The 12,897-nt window shown below is 43.4% G+C and overlaps 1 protein-coding gene across 9 annotated transcripts in view; it reads left to right on the top strand.

Moving 5' to 3' along the window:
• The window catches only part of LOC126284119 (cortactin-binding protein 2-like), a 36,745-nt gene extending 29,363 nt beyond the window's left edge, over positions 1-7,382 (top strand). For 2 of the 9 annotated variants that reach the window (XM_049982803.1, XM_049982804.1), the window contains exons 3-7: positions 353-543; positions 595-645; positions 748-798; positions 952-1,138; positions 6,810-7,382. In XM_049982803.1, the coding sequence (XP_049838760.1) occupies positions 353-543; positions 595-645; positions 748-798; positions 952-1,138; positions 6,810-7,290 (961 nt within the window). In that variant the 3' untranslated portion in view covers positions 7,291-7,382. Of the gene's footprint in view, positions 1-352; positions 646-747; positions 1,139-6,809 lie in introns of all 9 variants that reach the window. The other 7 variants (XM_049982807.1, XM_049982806.1, XM_049982808.1 and 4 more) reach the window with 7 other exon arrangements.
• The last annotated feature ends 5,515 nt before the right edge of the window (positions 7,383-12,897 follow it).

The following is a 12,897-nucleotide window of genomic DNA, read 5'->3' as shown; positions in this document are numbered from 1 at the left end:
TGTTTCCAAAATACTAATTAGTGCTCCTTAATGTTGATTTTGTGATGTTTTTGAAGTTTCCTGTCCAATATTTCTCCAATGATTGCAGCAATATTGTTGATCGTTGCTTGTAATTTCATAGTTTGCTTAATGCTGAACAGTTTCTTGTTCAGCATGTAACACTAGATCTATGGGAAACTTACAGTGAAGAAACTGATTAGCCCAGTGCTAAGCCATTTGCATTAACTTACCTACAATTGTCACTGCTACAGTGTTTTCTCTTGTGTCTGTGTGGTCAGTCCCTTAGTACTACTACATGCAATAAGCGACTTTCTGCGCCCATATGCTTTCTACGTTGTGTGTCTGTGTGCAGTGTTGCAGCCACTGAAGACAGCGGCCCCCACAGCGGAGGTTGGCCAACTCATGACGCAGCAGCTGGAGACGGCGGCCCTCACAGTGAAGGTCGGCCGACTCCTGCCGCAGCAGCTGGAGACAGTGGCCCTCACAGTGAAGGTCGGCCAACTCCTGCCGAAGCAGCTGGAGACAGCGGCCCTCACAGTGAAGGTCGGCCAACTCCTGCCGAAGCAGCTGGAGACAGCGGTCCTCACAGTGAAGGTCGGCCGACTCCTGCCGCAGCAGCTGGAGACAGTGGCCCTCACAGTGAAGGTCGGCCAACTCCTGCCGAAGCAGCTGGAGACAGCAGCCCTCACAGTGAAGGTCGGCCAACTCCTGCCGAAGCAGCTGGAGACAGCAGCCCTCACAGTGAAGGTCGGCCGACTCCTGTCGCAGCAGCTGGAGACAGCGGTCCTCACAGTGAAGGTCGGCCGACTCCTGCCGCAGCAGCTGGAGACAGTGGCCCTCACAGTGAAGGTCGGCCAACTCCTGCTCAAGCAGCTGGAGACAGCGGTCCTCACAGTGAAGGTCGGCCGACTCCTGCTGCAGCAGCTGGAGACAGTGGCCCTCACAGTGAAGGTCGGCCGACTCCTGCTGCAGCAGCTGGAGACAGCGGTCCTCACAGTGAAGGTCGGCCAACTCCTGCCACAACTGATGGAGAAAGCAGACCCCATAGCGAAGGTCGACCGACTCCTGCTGGAACTGCACCGCCCCCAGATCCGTACCACACTTCTCCACCTGATGACGCCATTATCTGTCGATTGCAGTGAGTTCCACTACTACAAGTATTTTCCCGTTTATATTAGCTGATTATTCGGTGTCAACCCAATATTATGGTAGAAAAATCTAATTCCAATTTTGTCACCTTTCGGAGAAGAACGTATAGTTGCCAGAAAAAGTAATTTCTGACTTGTGATATGTGGGATTTTGAAGGTTCGTTGTGAGAATCCATTAACAGTGATATTGTGTTCAGTTCACCATCACTAAATGCAGATATGTCGGAAATGTGTCGTAAAACCGTATTCCTTCTGGGAGATTGTGTACATGTGTTGCGGTGTAGGAAGCAGTTTCTCTTGTCAATGCCGGTTATCTCTATTCGTTACTAATCTTGATTTGAATAATTCTTGAAGCAGGGATATGATGTATGGCAACTCCACTAACACGTGAAATTAAGAAAATATGTGAGTGTGACTATTAATTATGGAGATACTGTCAAAGAAATGATGGAGGAAGAGTAAGCAGAAAAAAATGCCAGGCCACATAAATTGAACGTACAGCAAACAAGAGGTATTGTGCGTTTTGTGGGCTGTGTGTTTAACTACAATTAGAATATTGTACATTTTTCTCTCTCCCCCCCCCCCCCCCCCCCGAAGAACCATGAAATTTGCCATTGGTGGGGAGGCTTGCGTGCCTCAACGATATACCGTAGGTGCAACCACAACAGAGGGGTATCTGTTGAGAGGCCAGACAAACCGTGTGGTTCCTGAAGAGGGGCAGCAGCCTTTTCAGTAGTTGCAGGGGCAACAGTCTGGATGATTGACTGATCTGGCCTTGTAACACTAACCAAAACAGCCTTGCTGTGCTGGTACTGCGAACGGCTGACAGCAAGGTGAAACTAGGGCTGTAATTTTTCCCGAGGGCATGCAGCTTTACTGTATGATTAAACGATGATGGCGTCCTCTTGAGTAAAATATTCTGGAGGTAAAATAGTCCCCCATTCGGATCTCTGGGCGGGGACTACTCAAGAGGACGTCGTTATCAGGAGAAACAAAACTGGCATTCTACGGATCGGAGCGTGGAATGTCAGATCCCTTAGGTAGGTTAGAAAATTTTAAAATGGAAATGGATAGGTTAAAGTTAGATATAGTGGGAATTAGTGAAGTTCGGTGGAAGCAGGAACAAGACTTCTGGTCAGGTGAATACAGGGTTATAAATACAAAATCAAATAGGGGTAATGCAGGAGCCGGTTTAATAATGAATAAAAAAATAGGAATGCGGGTAAGCTACTACAAACAGCATAGTGAACGCATTATTGTGGCCAAGATAGACACCAAGCCCACGCCTACTACAGTAGTACAAGTTTATATGCCAACTAGCTCTGCAGATGACGAAGTAATTGAATAAATGTGTAATGAAATAAAAGAAATTATTCAGATAGTGAAGGGAGACGGAAATTTAAGTCATGGGTGACTGGAATTCTGTAGTAGGAAAATGGAGAGAAGGAAACATAGTAGGTGAATATGAATTGGTGCTAAGAAATGAAAGAGGATAGAATTTTGCACAGAGCACAACTTAATCAAAGCTAACACTTGGTTCAAGAGTCATAAAAGAAGGTTGTATACATGGAAGAAGCCTGGAGATACTGACAGATTTCAGATAGATTACATAATGGTAAGACAGAGATTTAGGAACCAGGTTTCAAATTGTAAGACATTTCCAGGGGCAGATGTGGACTCTGATCTCAATCTACTGGTTATGAACTGTAGATTAAATCTGAAGAAACTGCGAAAAGGTGGGAATTTAAGGAGATTGGACCTGGATAAACTGAAAGAACCAGAGGTTGTACAGAGTTTCAGGGAGAGCATAAGGGAACAATTTACAGGAATGGAGGAAAGAAATACAGTAGAAGAGGAATGGGTAGCTTTGAGAGATGAAGTAATGAAGGCAGCAGAGGACCTAGTAGGTAAAAAGACCAGGGCTAGTAGAAATCCCTGGGTTAACAGAAGAAATACTGAATTTAATTGATGAAAGGAGAAAATATAAATATGCAGTAAATGAAGCCGGCAGAAAGGAATACAAACGTCTCAAAAACAGGATCGACAGGAAGTGCAAAATGGCTAAGCAGGGATGGCTAGAGGACAAATGTAAGAATGTAGAGGGTTATCTCACTAGGGGTAAGATAGATACTACCTACAGGAAAATTAAAGATACCTTTGGAGGAAAGAGAACCACTTGTATGAATATCAAGAGCTCAGATGGAAACCCTGTTCTAAGCAAAAAAGGGAAAGCAGAAAGGTGGAGGGAGTATATAGAGGGCCTATACAAGGGCAATGTACTTGAGGACAATATTATGGAAATGGAAGAGGATGTAGATGAAGATGAAATGGGAGATACGATACTGCGTGAAGAGTTTGACAGAGCACTGAAAGACCTGAGTCGAAATAAGGCCCCAGGAGTAGACAACATCCCATTAGAACTACTGACGGCCTTGGGAGAGCCAGTCCAGACAAAACTCTACCATCTGGTGAGCAAGATGTATGAGACAGGCGAAATACCCTCAGACTTCAAAAAGAATATAATAATTCCGATCCCAAAGAAAGCAGGTGCTGACAGATCTGAAATTACCGAACAATCAGTTTAATAAGTCACGGATACAAAATAATAACGCGGATTCTCTACAGACAAATGGAGAAACTGGTAGAAGCTGACCTCAGGGAAGATCAGTTTGGATTCCGTAGAAATATTGGAACACGTGAGGCAATACTGACCCTACGACTTATCTTAGAAGCTAAATTAAGGAAAGGCAAACCTACATTTCTAGCATTTGTAGACTTAGAGAAAGCTTTTGACAATGTTGACTGGAATACTCTCTTTCAAATTTTGAAGGTGGCAGGGTTAAAGTACAGGGAGAGAAAGGCTATTTACAATTTGTACAGAAACCAGATGGCAGTTATAAGAGTCGATCCAATGTTATTCAATCCCCAATGTTATTCAATCCCCAATGTTATTCAATCTGTATATTGAGCAAGCAGTGAAGGAAACAAAAGAAAAGTTCGGAGTAGGTATTAAAATCCATGGAGAAGAAATAAAAACTTTTAGGTTCGCCGATGGCATTGTAATTCTGTCAGAGACAGCAAAAAAAGGACTTGGAAGAGCAGTTGAACGGAATGGACAGTGTCATGAAAGGAGGGTATAAGATGAACATCATAAAAGCAAAACGAGGATAATGGATTGTAGTCGAATTAAGTCGGGTGATGCTGAGGGAATTAGATTAGGAAATGAGACACTTAAAGTAGTAAAGGAGTTTTTCTATTTGGGGAGCAAAATAAGTGATGATGGTCGAAGTAGAGAGGATATCAAATGTAACCTGGCAATAGCAAGGAACGCGTTTCTGAAGAAGAGAAATTTGTTAACATCGAGTATTGATTTAAGTGTCAGGAAGTCGTTTCTGAAAGTTTTTGTATAGAGCGTAGCCATGTATGGAAGTGAAACATGGACGATGACTAGCTTGGACAAGAAGAGAATAGAAGCTTTCGAAATGTGGTGCTACAGAAGAACACTGATGAGGAGGTATTGAATAGGATTGGGGAGAAGAGAAGTTTGTGGCACAACTTAACTAGAAGAAGGGAATGGTTGGTAGGACATGTTCTGAGGCATCAAGGGATCACCAATTTAGTATTGGAGGGCAGCGTGGAGGGTAAAAGTCGTAGAGGGAGACCAAGAGATGAATACACTAAACAGATTCAGAAGGATGTAGGTTGCATTAGGTACTGGGAGATAATGAAGCTAGCACAGGATAGAGTTGCATGGAGAGCTGCATCAAACCAGTCTCAGGACTGAAGACCACAACAACAACAACACATTTTTCTTTAAATAACTTTGTTGTAGGCTTATGTATGTGACGACCATAGAAAATTTGTGTCAGTGTAGGATCCACACTGGGACTTTCTACTTATTGCAAGCAGTCGCCTTAATCATTAGGCTTCCTGAGGATATCTCTTGTGCTGACCCAAACTTCCATTGACACTGATGTTTCCACCTTTGATTTTCAAACACCTGTAACATAGGTGCTTCCACTAAGTATGTGGGGAAAGCAACACAGAGACAATGGAGGACCGTGGCTAATCTTACTACAAAAGATGTAAATGAGAGTTTCTGATGGTTGTCTTTGGATATCATAGATGGAAACAGCAGTGACGACGAGAGATTGGATCGAGGCCATATGCGTGCTCAGGTGCTCGCTGCAAGGAGGAAATACGCCCAGCTGTTCTGCAGTCGTGACAAAGTGGAGACTGGGGCAGCAGACACAACTCGACTTTTGTGTAGAGCGCCGTGTAATTGATGGAGTTTCGCAAGTGTCACGAGTACAGTTCTTTGTTCATCATGCAACAGACTTTGCTTTCATTTTTGGAGATTAACCACCGAAAGTGGTGGATATGGATAACTGCCGTCACGAAAGCACACCGCTATATGGAAGTGAGCTGCAATGATTTGATTGCCAATGCAGTATATTTTGAAGTAAAAGACTACACAGTTTGTACTCAACTAATATAACAAAGAGGGAGGTTCTAGGGATTTCCATTATTCTTACATGAGCACAGGAATAAGAACATGGAGAGTTTTCAATTCACGTTTTGAAATTTATGAGACCATCAATCAAAAACAGTGGTGCTACACAGAAAGTTTTCCCGATTCAAGACAGAAAAGAAGAGAAAAGTTATTATTGTAGTGTCGCTTATGAACTGGACACATTCCAATGGACTTGAAGAAACACATTACTACACATATAGGAGCGCCCGGTCCCCGCCACGAATCCGCCCAGCGGACTTGTGTCGAGGTCTGGTGAGCCAGCCAGTCTGTGCACGGTTTCGATCTGCCTTGGCGAATGCGGCCTGGTACCCCATATTCCGCCTCAGCTACACTATGTCAGCGATTGCTGCGCAAACTAGTTCTCTACGTACGTGTACACAACCATTACTCTACCATGCAAACATAAGCACTCATCTGGTGTGAGACATTCCCTGGAGAGGGGAGGGGGGGGGAGGTGTTAACTGGGGGCCAAACGGCACAATAACCCTGGGTTTGTTGTGGGGCAGCAGAGGTGTGAAGTGTAGTGGTAGTCGTGGTGGGGTTGTCGACCAATGTGGCTGCGGAGCCTCTCTGTCGTTTCTAGGTTCCTGGTTAACATAAAATGCAATACAATGTGTGTGTGTGTGTGTGTGTGTGTGTGTGTGTGTGTGACTGTGTGTGTGTAAGGGAGACAGAGCGAGTTCACTTGATGTCATTGTTATTTCTGGAATATTAAAATTTATTTTTACACCACATAGTAACTCTCTGTACTTAGTAAGGCTGCGACACGAAATTTACATGTAGATGGACTGAACGTTTCTGCTATTATGTAAGCATATGTCTTTGCAAGTATCTGAAAGGATTGGTGCACAATCAGGAATAATAGCAGCTGTATGAACAATATGTTTCAATGGAGTCCACAATAGGTTGACAATAGGATTCAGTTGCCCTAGTGAACAGGGGAAGAGTAAGGTAAGGGGATGAAAGTGTGAATCTAAAATTCAATATAGAGTGAGCTTCACTGTGATGTGTTTCACTGAAGGGAGATTTGTCAGTTTTTAGAACTGTTTAAAGTTTGCTTTTATGATGCTTTTCTTCAGAAGATGTTAGTATTTATAGTAATGTAAGAATCACTCTATATTGTGCAGGAGCTTATCCGCACAGGAGAAGAACAGGCGATTGATCCTTGCGGCTAAGACAGGGGAAGTAGAGGCTCTGCGAACGCTTCTGGCGGCGGGAGCAGATATCGGGGCGAAAGACTGGTTCAGGAGGACGACTCTACACTTCGGAGCAATGAGGGGACACGTGGAAGTAGTCCGATGTCTGTTGGAGAACGGAGCGGTGGTAGACACTAAGACGAGCAAGCAGAACACGCCTCTCCATTGGGCTGCGTACAATGGCCACGTGGAGGTGGTGCGCCTGCTGATAGCTGCCTGTGCTGACCCTAATGCGAGGAACTGGGACGGAAGGACGCCGCTGCACTGTGCGGCCGCGTGGGGCCACGCGGAGGCCGCTGCTGCGCTGCTGCAGGCGGGGGCCGACAAGAGGGCCGAGGACCACAGTCGGCTCACCCCACTAGACCTCGCCATGTGGAACAATGAGGAGCAAGTGGTACGAGTCCTCAGATGAAATGGACGACGTCCAGCAACTTCTGTCAACTTACACGAATAAATCTTTGCTACATGTATTTTTCATAGTTAATAAAATTAGTTCAACAGTCACTCATTTGTACCCACTTTTCTGTATTGCATGTAACTATCTTAATGGCCTATAGAGGCAAACGGAGATATCCATAAACTAATGCATGTCACAAGAGGAAACAGACTAAAACACATTTATGTAATTTCATTACTGATAAACGTAAGTTCTCTACAATATTACTTGCTGGCCTGTGCTGCTATGTAGAACTACTTTCAATTCTCCTATACCCTCGTTACTAACGCAGAAGCTCTGCCACTAGAGTGTATCTTCAGTGCTAGTGTGAGACTAATTTTTGTTGTGTGTTACATAATGGAATAGCTTAAGTATTAAATTATAGCCTGACTTCAGTAGGAATATTTACAGCACATAATTTCCTCATAAATAATTACACATTCAGTTTACCTGTAGGCAAAGATAATCGACGAAAACTTCAACTCCTCCGATTTCCACTCAGCTACAAGGCCACAGATGGCTAAGAATGATCTCCGTTTTCAAACTCGACGTACCTACAACAAATTTTCCCACCTTCTACATTTTTCTTACGTCCGTCTCCAGACATATCAGTGCACTTCCTTCCTGAAAAGTGTCTGTTGGGATCATCACATTAGCAACTCTGTCCGGACAACGACGCCGGCGCTCTCACCATCTCAGCTGCCACCCTGCTGAACTATGGCTCGGATTAACTGGGCAACTGATAATGGACTGCCGTGAATTTGTGTAGACTATTGCATCGCTACAGTCAAGATGTGCATGCTTATCCTCTGTGGAAAATTAAAGCTAATCAGTTTCGTAACATTAAAATCTACAATGATAAAAAGAACGTCACGTTGCCAAAATACTTAAGAAAACAATATGGTCGGTAACATAAACAGTAAAACAGGGAATTACATCTGACTACCGTATCTTAACTACTGCCTATTTTACAAGTACTGAAGTAACAGTGGGGTTATGTAATCCTTTTTCGACTAAAGAAATTTACCTGCAACATTTCGAGATCGGCATAAACAGAGCTGTCGGCACTGCGCCTGATGAAAGATGATAGAGACAAAATGTGAAATCTCTGTACTGCTGTAAACTGTCACATAAAAATCTGTAGACGTCCAAACAGTCGCAGCTGCCCTTGAGGCATAAGAGAGATCGTTACCTTTCAACACAGCAACACAGGTTTCACAACACCACAGACGGAATATGTCGCACATCAAACAGAATGCAATGGGTGAAAAGGGAAAGAAATTTATAAAAAATATCAGTAAAAAGTATCTTATATTTTGCTCATGGGTTAGGTACATAACTGCACTGAATAGTATAGAATATGAAAAGTGCATTACTATTACAGCAGAGTCCCGCTAATCCGAACCCCGGTAATCCGAACGTTCGGTTAATCCGAACATGAAAAACGTTAGTCTAAGTATGGAAAACTGTGCGGTAAGCTGCTGTACCTACACGCTCTTAATTTACACAGTACAGTAAACATGTGTGACAAAAATTGACACGAAAGCATTAGGTTTAAACAATGCATAACAATGAAAGAAAAGCTGTCAAACTTACTAAAACACAGCGGACATTTTATCTCTACTTTTTAGATGACAAAAACTCAGTCATTGTTTTTTGTCGTAATGAAGGCAGTCTGTCATATGACGCATAGTTGCACCGTCGTCTCATAAACATCAAATCAGCAGGTGTACCAGTGGGCTGTTGCTCCAGATAACGTGGCGCGAGGTCAGGGGCTTCTGCTGCGTCACTGTGAGGCACCAGCTCAGCTTTGTCGCTTTCTGGCTCACTGTCGCTTCCGTCGCAGTAGTACACTTCTTGCTGGTCTCGAGTCACAGCAGCAACTAAATCAGCGTCAGTAAGGTTCTCCACTCATGGCCCATCCCCTGCCGTTCACTCACCTACGTATCCTCCATTAGTTTTTTTTTTCACATCCAGGGATTGTCCGTACCATTGTAGTATAATTTCCTCTTCATATTCAACTAGCTTGTCCTGAAAGATGTCCACCGTTTCCTCTGCCATTTTCTCAGAGTATTTTCTGAAATATTCTGCCATGCTTCAGAGGAACAATAAGCAACATCCTCCACATTGGTCTTTTTTATTTTGACCTCTAAACAAATGCTATCATCTTGGATCAGCATTCTTAAAAATTGTTTTCTGTAAATCAATTTAATGTTTGCAGTACAACCTGGGCCATCGGCTGTAGAAGTGGTATAACATTCGGCGGCAAAAACTTCGCCACTATTTCTCCATCACATAATTCCTCAGTGCTGGGTCGAGATGGCGCGTTATCAATCAAAAGGATTGCATGGGGAGACAAATATTTTTTCTTAGAAAACCGTCGAACACAGAGAACAAACTGGCTGTGAAACCATTCATTGAACAGCTTATCATCCATCCATGCTTTCTTCTGTTTGAGATCATATACGAGTAGGGACATCATGTTGCTGTTTTTAAAAGCTCTGGGCCTAGCAGATTTGCCAATCAGCATTAAAGGCAGTTTGTGATTACCAGCAGCGGTGCTGCACGCTAATAAAGTCACACCATCTTCGCACATTTTAAAACCAGGAGCATGGTCTTCTACTTTTTATGCCAGGCTCTTTTCGCAATGCCCTAAAATTAAGGCCAGTCTCGTCAGCATTATAAATTTTTTGGGGAAAATACCTTCCCTCTCTTATCATTTTTTCATACTCACTCAAGTATTTCTTCGCTGCATCACGGTCAGAAGAAAGCTTCTCTCCAGTAAGTGTTAGCTGACCGATTCCATGACGTTTTTTGAATCTGTTCAACGAGCGCGTACTCGCACTAAAAGACTCATCACCACTCATGAACTTGTTCAGGTAAACAGCCTTTTCCTGAACCAGTGCTCCACTCAAAAGAGTTCCCCTTTCTCTCCCCTGTGTAAATAAAAGGAAAACAGTTTCATCCATTTCATCATACTGGGACTGTTCCAAAGTCTGCCGAATTTTTAGGGTTTTCCCCGAAGACATAGCACAGGACTGTTGTGGCCAAGCGGTTCTAGGCGCTTCATTCCGGAACCGTGCTGCTGCTATGGTCGCAGGTTCGAATCCTGGTTCGGGCATGGATGTGTGTAATGTCCTTAGGTTAGTTAGGTTTAAGTAGTTCTATGTCTAGGGGACTGATGACCTTAGAGGTTAAGTCCCATAGTGCGTAGAGCCATTTGAACCATTTGTTCAAGCTTCTCTCGGTTCTTTTTCCAATCAAAAATGGTTGCATTACCAACATCCAGTTCCGTTGCCAGTTTAGATACATTCTAACCACTGTCTATCCGCTCCAGAGCATTCAGTTTTTCTTTGAGAGTGTTGTATGTTTCCGTTTACTCATGACGAAAATACATACACCACTACAACTGTTACGCGTGCCAGTGATCGATAACTAACATAACCAATAGTTTTGTGTGCCAACTGACAGCGCACTGACCACAAACACTACAAAGGTCTCAACAATGCACAACAATGAGAGTTACCCATTGCTCCGTACTTGTTCCCATTTGTTGCCATGGTGTATCTACTTACCTGCTTGGTATACTTCATTCTAGAAACTCGGCACCGTAATTCCGGCTAATCCGAACAAGGTCCAGTCCCAATTAGTTCGGATTAACGGGACTCTAATGCACTTCACTTAACTGAAATATTTAATCCTTTATTGATGAAAATCATACTGTTTTTCTGACTTTCAACAAATGTTAAACTTCAATAATTCTTCCTCAGTTGCCAAAAATAGGAGCTACACCGTATCAATGCTAGCAACAGCAGCTGCACACAATGCTCTTTAAACACTTTAATGACCTGACACAGCCCCTCCACTGATTTTGATCCACAGAGTCAGTGGTCAGCCATAGAATGAAACCTTAGAGAGGGGTTTTCATTGAAAACATAGTGCAAAGTTCTTGTGGTTGAAATGACTCGCATTTTGTTCGAGCGACGTGGCGTATGTATGCCATGTAGCAAAAGGGCAGAAACCTATTTCAGCACTGTACAGAAATTGTAAAACGTACTCCCTAGGAATACCGACTCATTCCTTTCATGATTGGACAAGAGAAAAGAAACTGTTCGATTTGTTCCGATCTGCACATTAACATACCGTATACAGGGTGAGTCACCTAACATTACCGCTGGATATATTTCGTACACCACATGAAATACTACCGAATCGATTCCACAGACCGAACGTGAGGAGAGGGGCTAGTGTAATTGGTTAATACAAACCATAAAAAAATGCACGGAAGTATGTTTTTTAACACAAACCTACGTGTTTTTAAATGGAACCCCGTTAGTTTTCTTAGCACATCTGAACATATAAATAAATACGTAATCAATGCCGTTTGTTGCAGTGTAAAATGTTAATTACATCCGGAGACATTGTAACCTAAAGTTGACGCTTGAGTACCACTTCTCCGCTGTTCGATCGTGTGTATCGGAGAGCACCGAATTACGAAGGGATCCAGAGGGAACGGTGGTGGACCTTAGGTACAGAAGAGACTGGAACAGCACATTACGTCCACATGCTAACACCTTTTTAGTGATCTTTTTCACTGACGCACATGTACATTACTATGAGGGGTGAAGTACACGTACACACGTGGTTTCCGTTTTCAATTACGGAGTGGAATAGAGTGTGTCCCGACATGTCAGGCCAATAGATGTTCAATGTGGTGGCCATCATTTGCTGCACACAATTGCAATCTCTGGCATAATGAATGTCGTACACGCCGCAGTACATCTGGTGTAATGTCGCCGCAGGGTGCCACAATACGTCGTTTCATATCCTCTGGGGTTGTAGGCACATCACGGTACACATTCTCCTTTAACGTACCTCACAGAAAGAAGTCCAGAGGTGTAAGATCAGGAGAACGGGCTGGCCAATTTATGCGTCCTCCACGTCCTATGAAACGCCAGTCGAAAGTGTGCCTCACCCCTCATGGTAATGTACATGTGCGTCAGTGAAAAAGACCAATAGAAAGGTGTTAGCATGTGGACGTAATGTGCTGTTCCAGTCTCTTCTATGCCTAAGGTCCACCACCGTTCCCTCTGGATCCCTTCGTAATTCGGTGATCTCCGATACACACGATCGAACAGCGGAGGAGTAGTACTCAAGCGTCAACTTTAAGTTACAATATCTCCGATGTAATTAACATTTTACAATGCAACAAACGGTACTGATTACGTGTTTGTTTATATGTTCAGATGTGCTAACAAAACTAACAGGGTTCCATTTTAAAAAACGCAGATTTGTGTTAAAAAACATACTTCCGTGCATTTTTTTATAGTTTGTATTAACCAATTACACTAGCCCCTCTCCTCACGTTCGGTCTGTGGGATCGATTCTTCAGTATTTTATGTCGTTTACGAAATATATCCAGCGGTAACGTTTGGTGACTCACCCTGTATTGTTTTCGAGATTCCTCTGTAGACAAGTGTCGCTGTGAGCAAGGGCAGTGTACATTTCACTACGGATATTGGTTTTCTTCACAGTGTCAAGAGAATTTTATTGTAAGGTTATCATTCTTCCAAATACCTCATT

Source organism: Schistocerca gregaria, chromosome 8, assembly GCF_023897955.1.
Source record: "Schistocerca gregaria isolate iqSchGreg1 chromosome 8, iqSchGreg1.2, whole genome shotgun sequence".
Classification (NCBI taxonomy): domain Eukaryota; kingdom Metazoa; phylum Arthropoda; class Insecta; order Orthoptera; family Acrididae; genus Schistocerca; species Schistocerca gregaria.
Note: the sequence above shows the minus strand (reverse complement) of the source record. Positions and strands in the feature narration are given on the sequence as shown.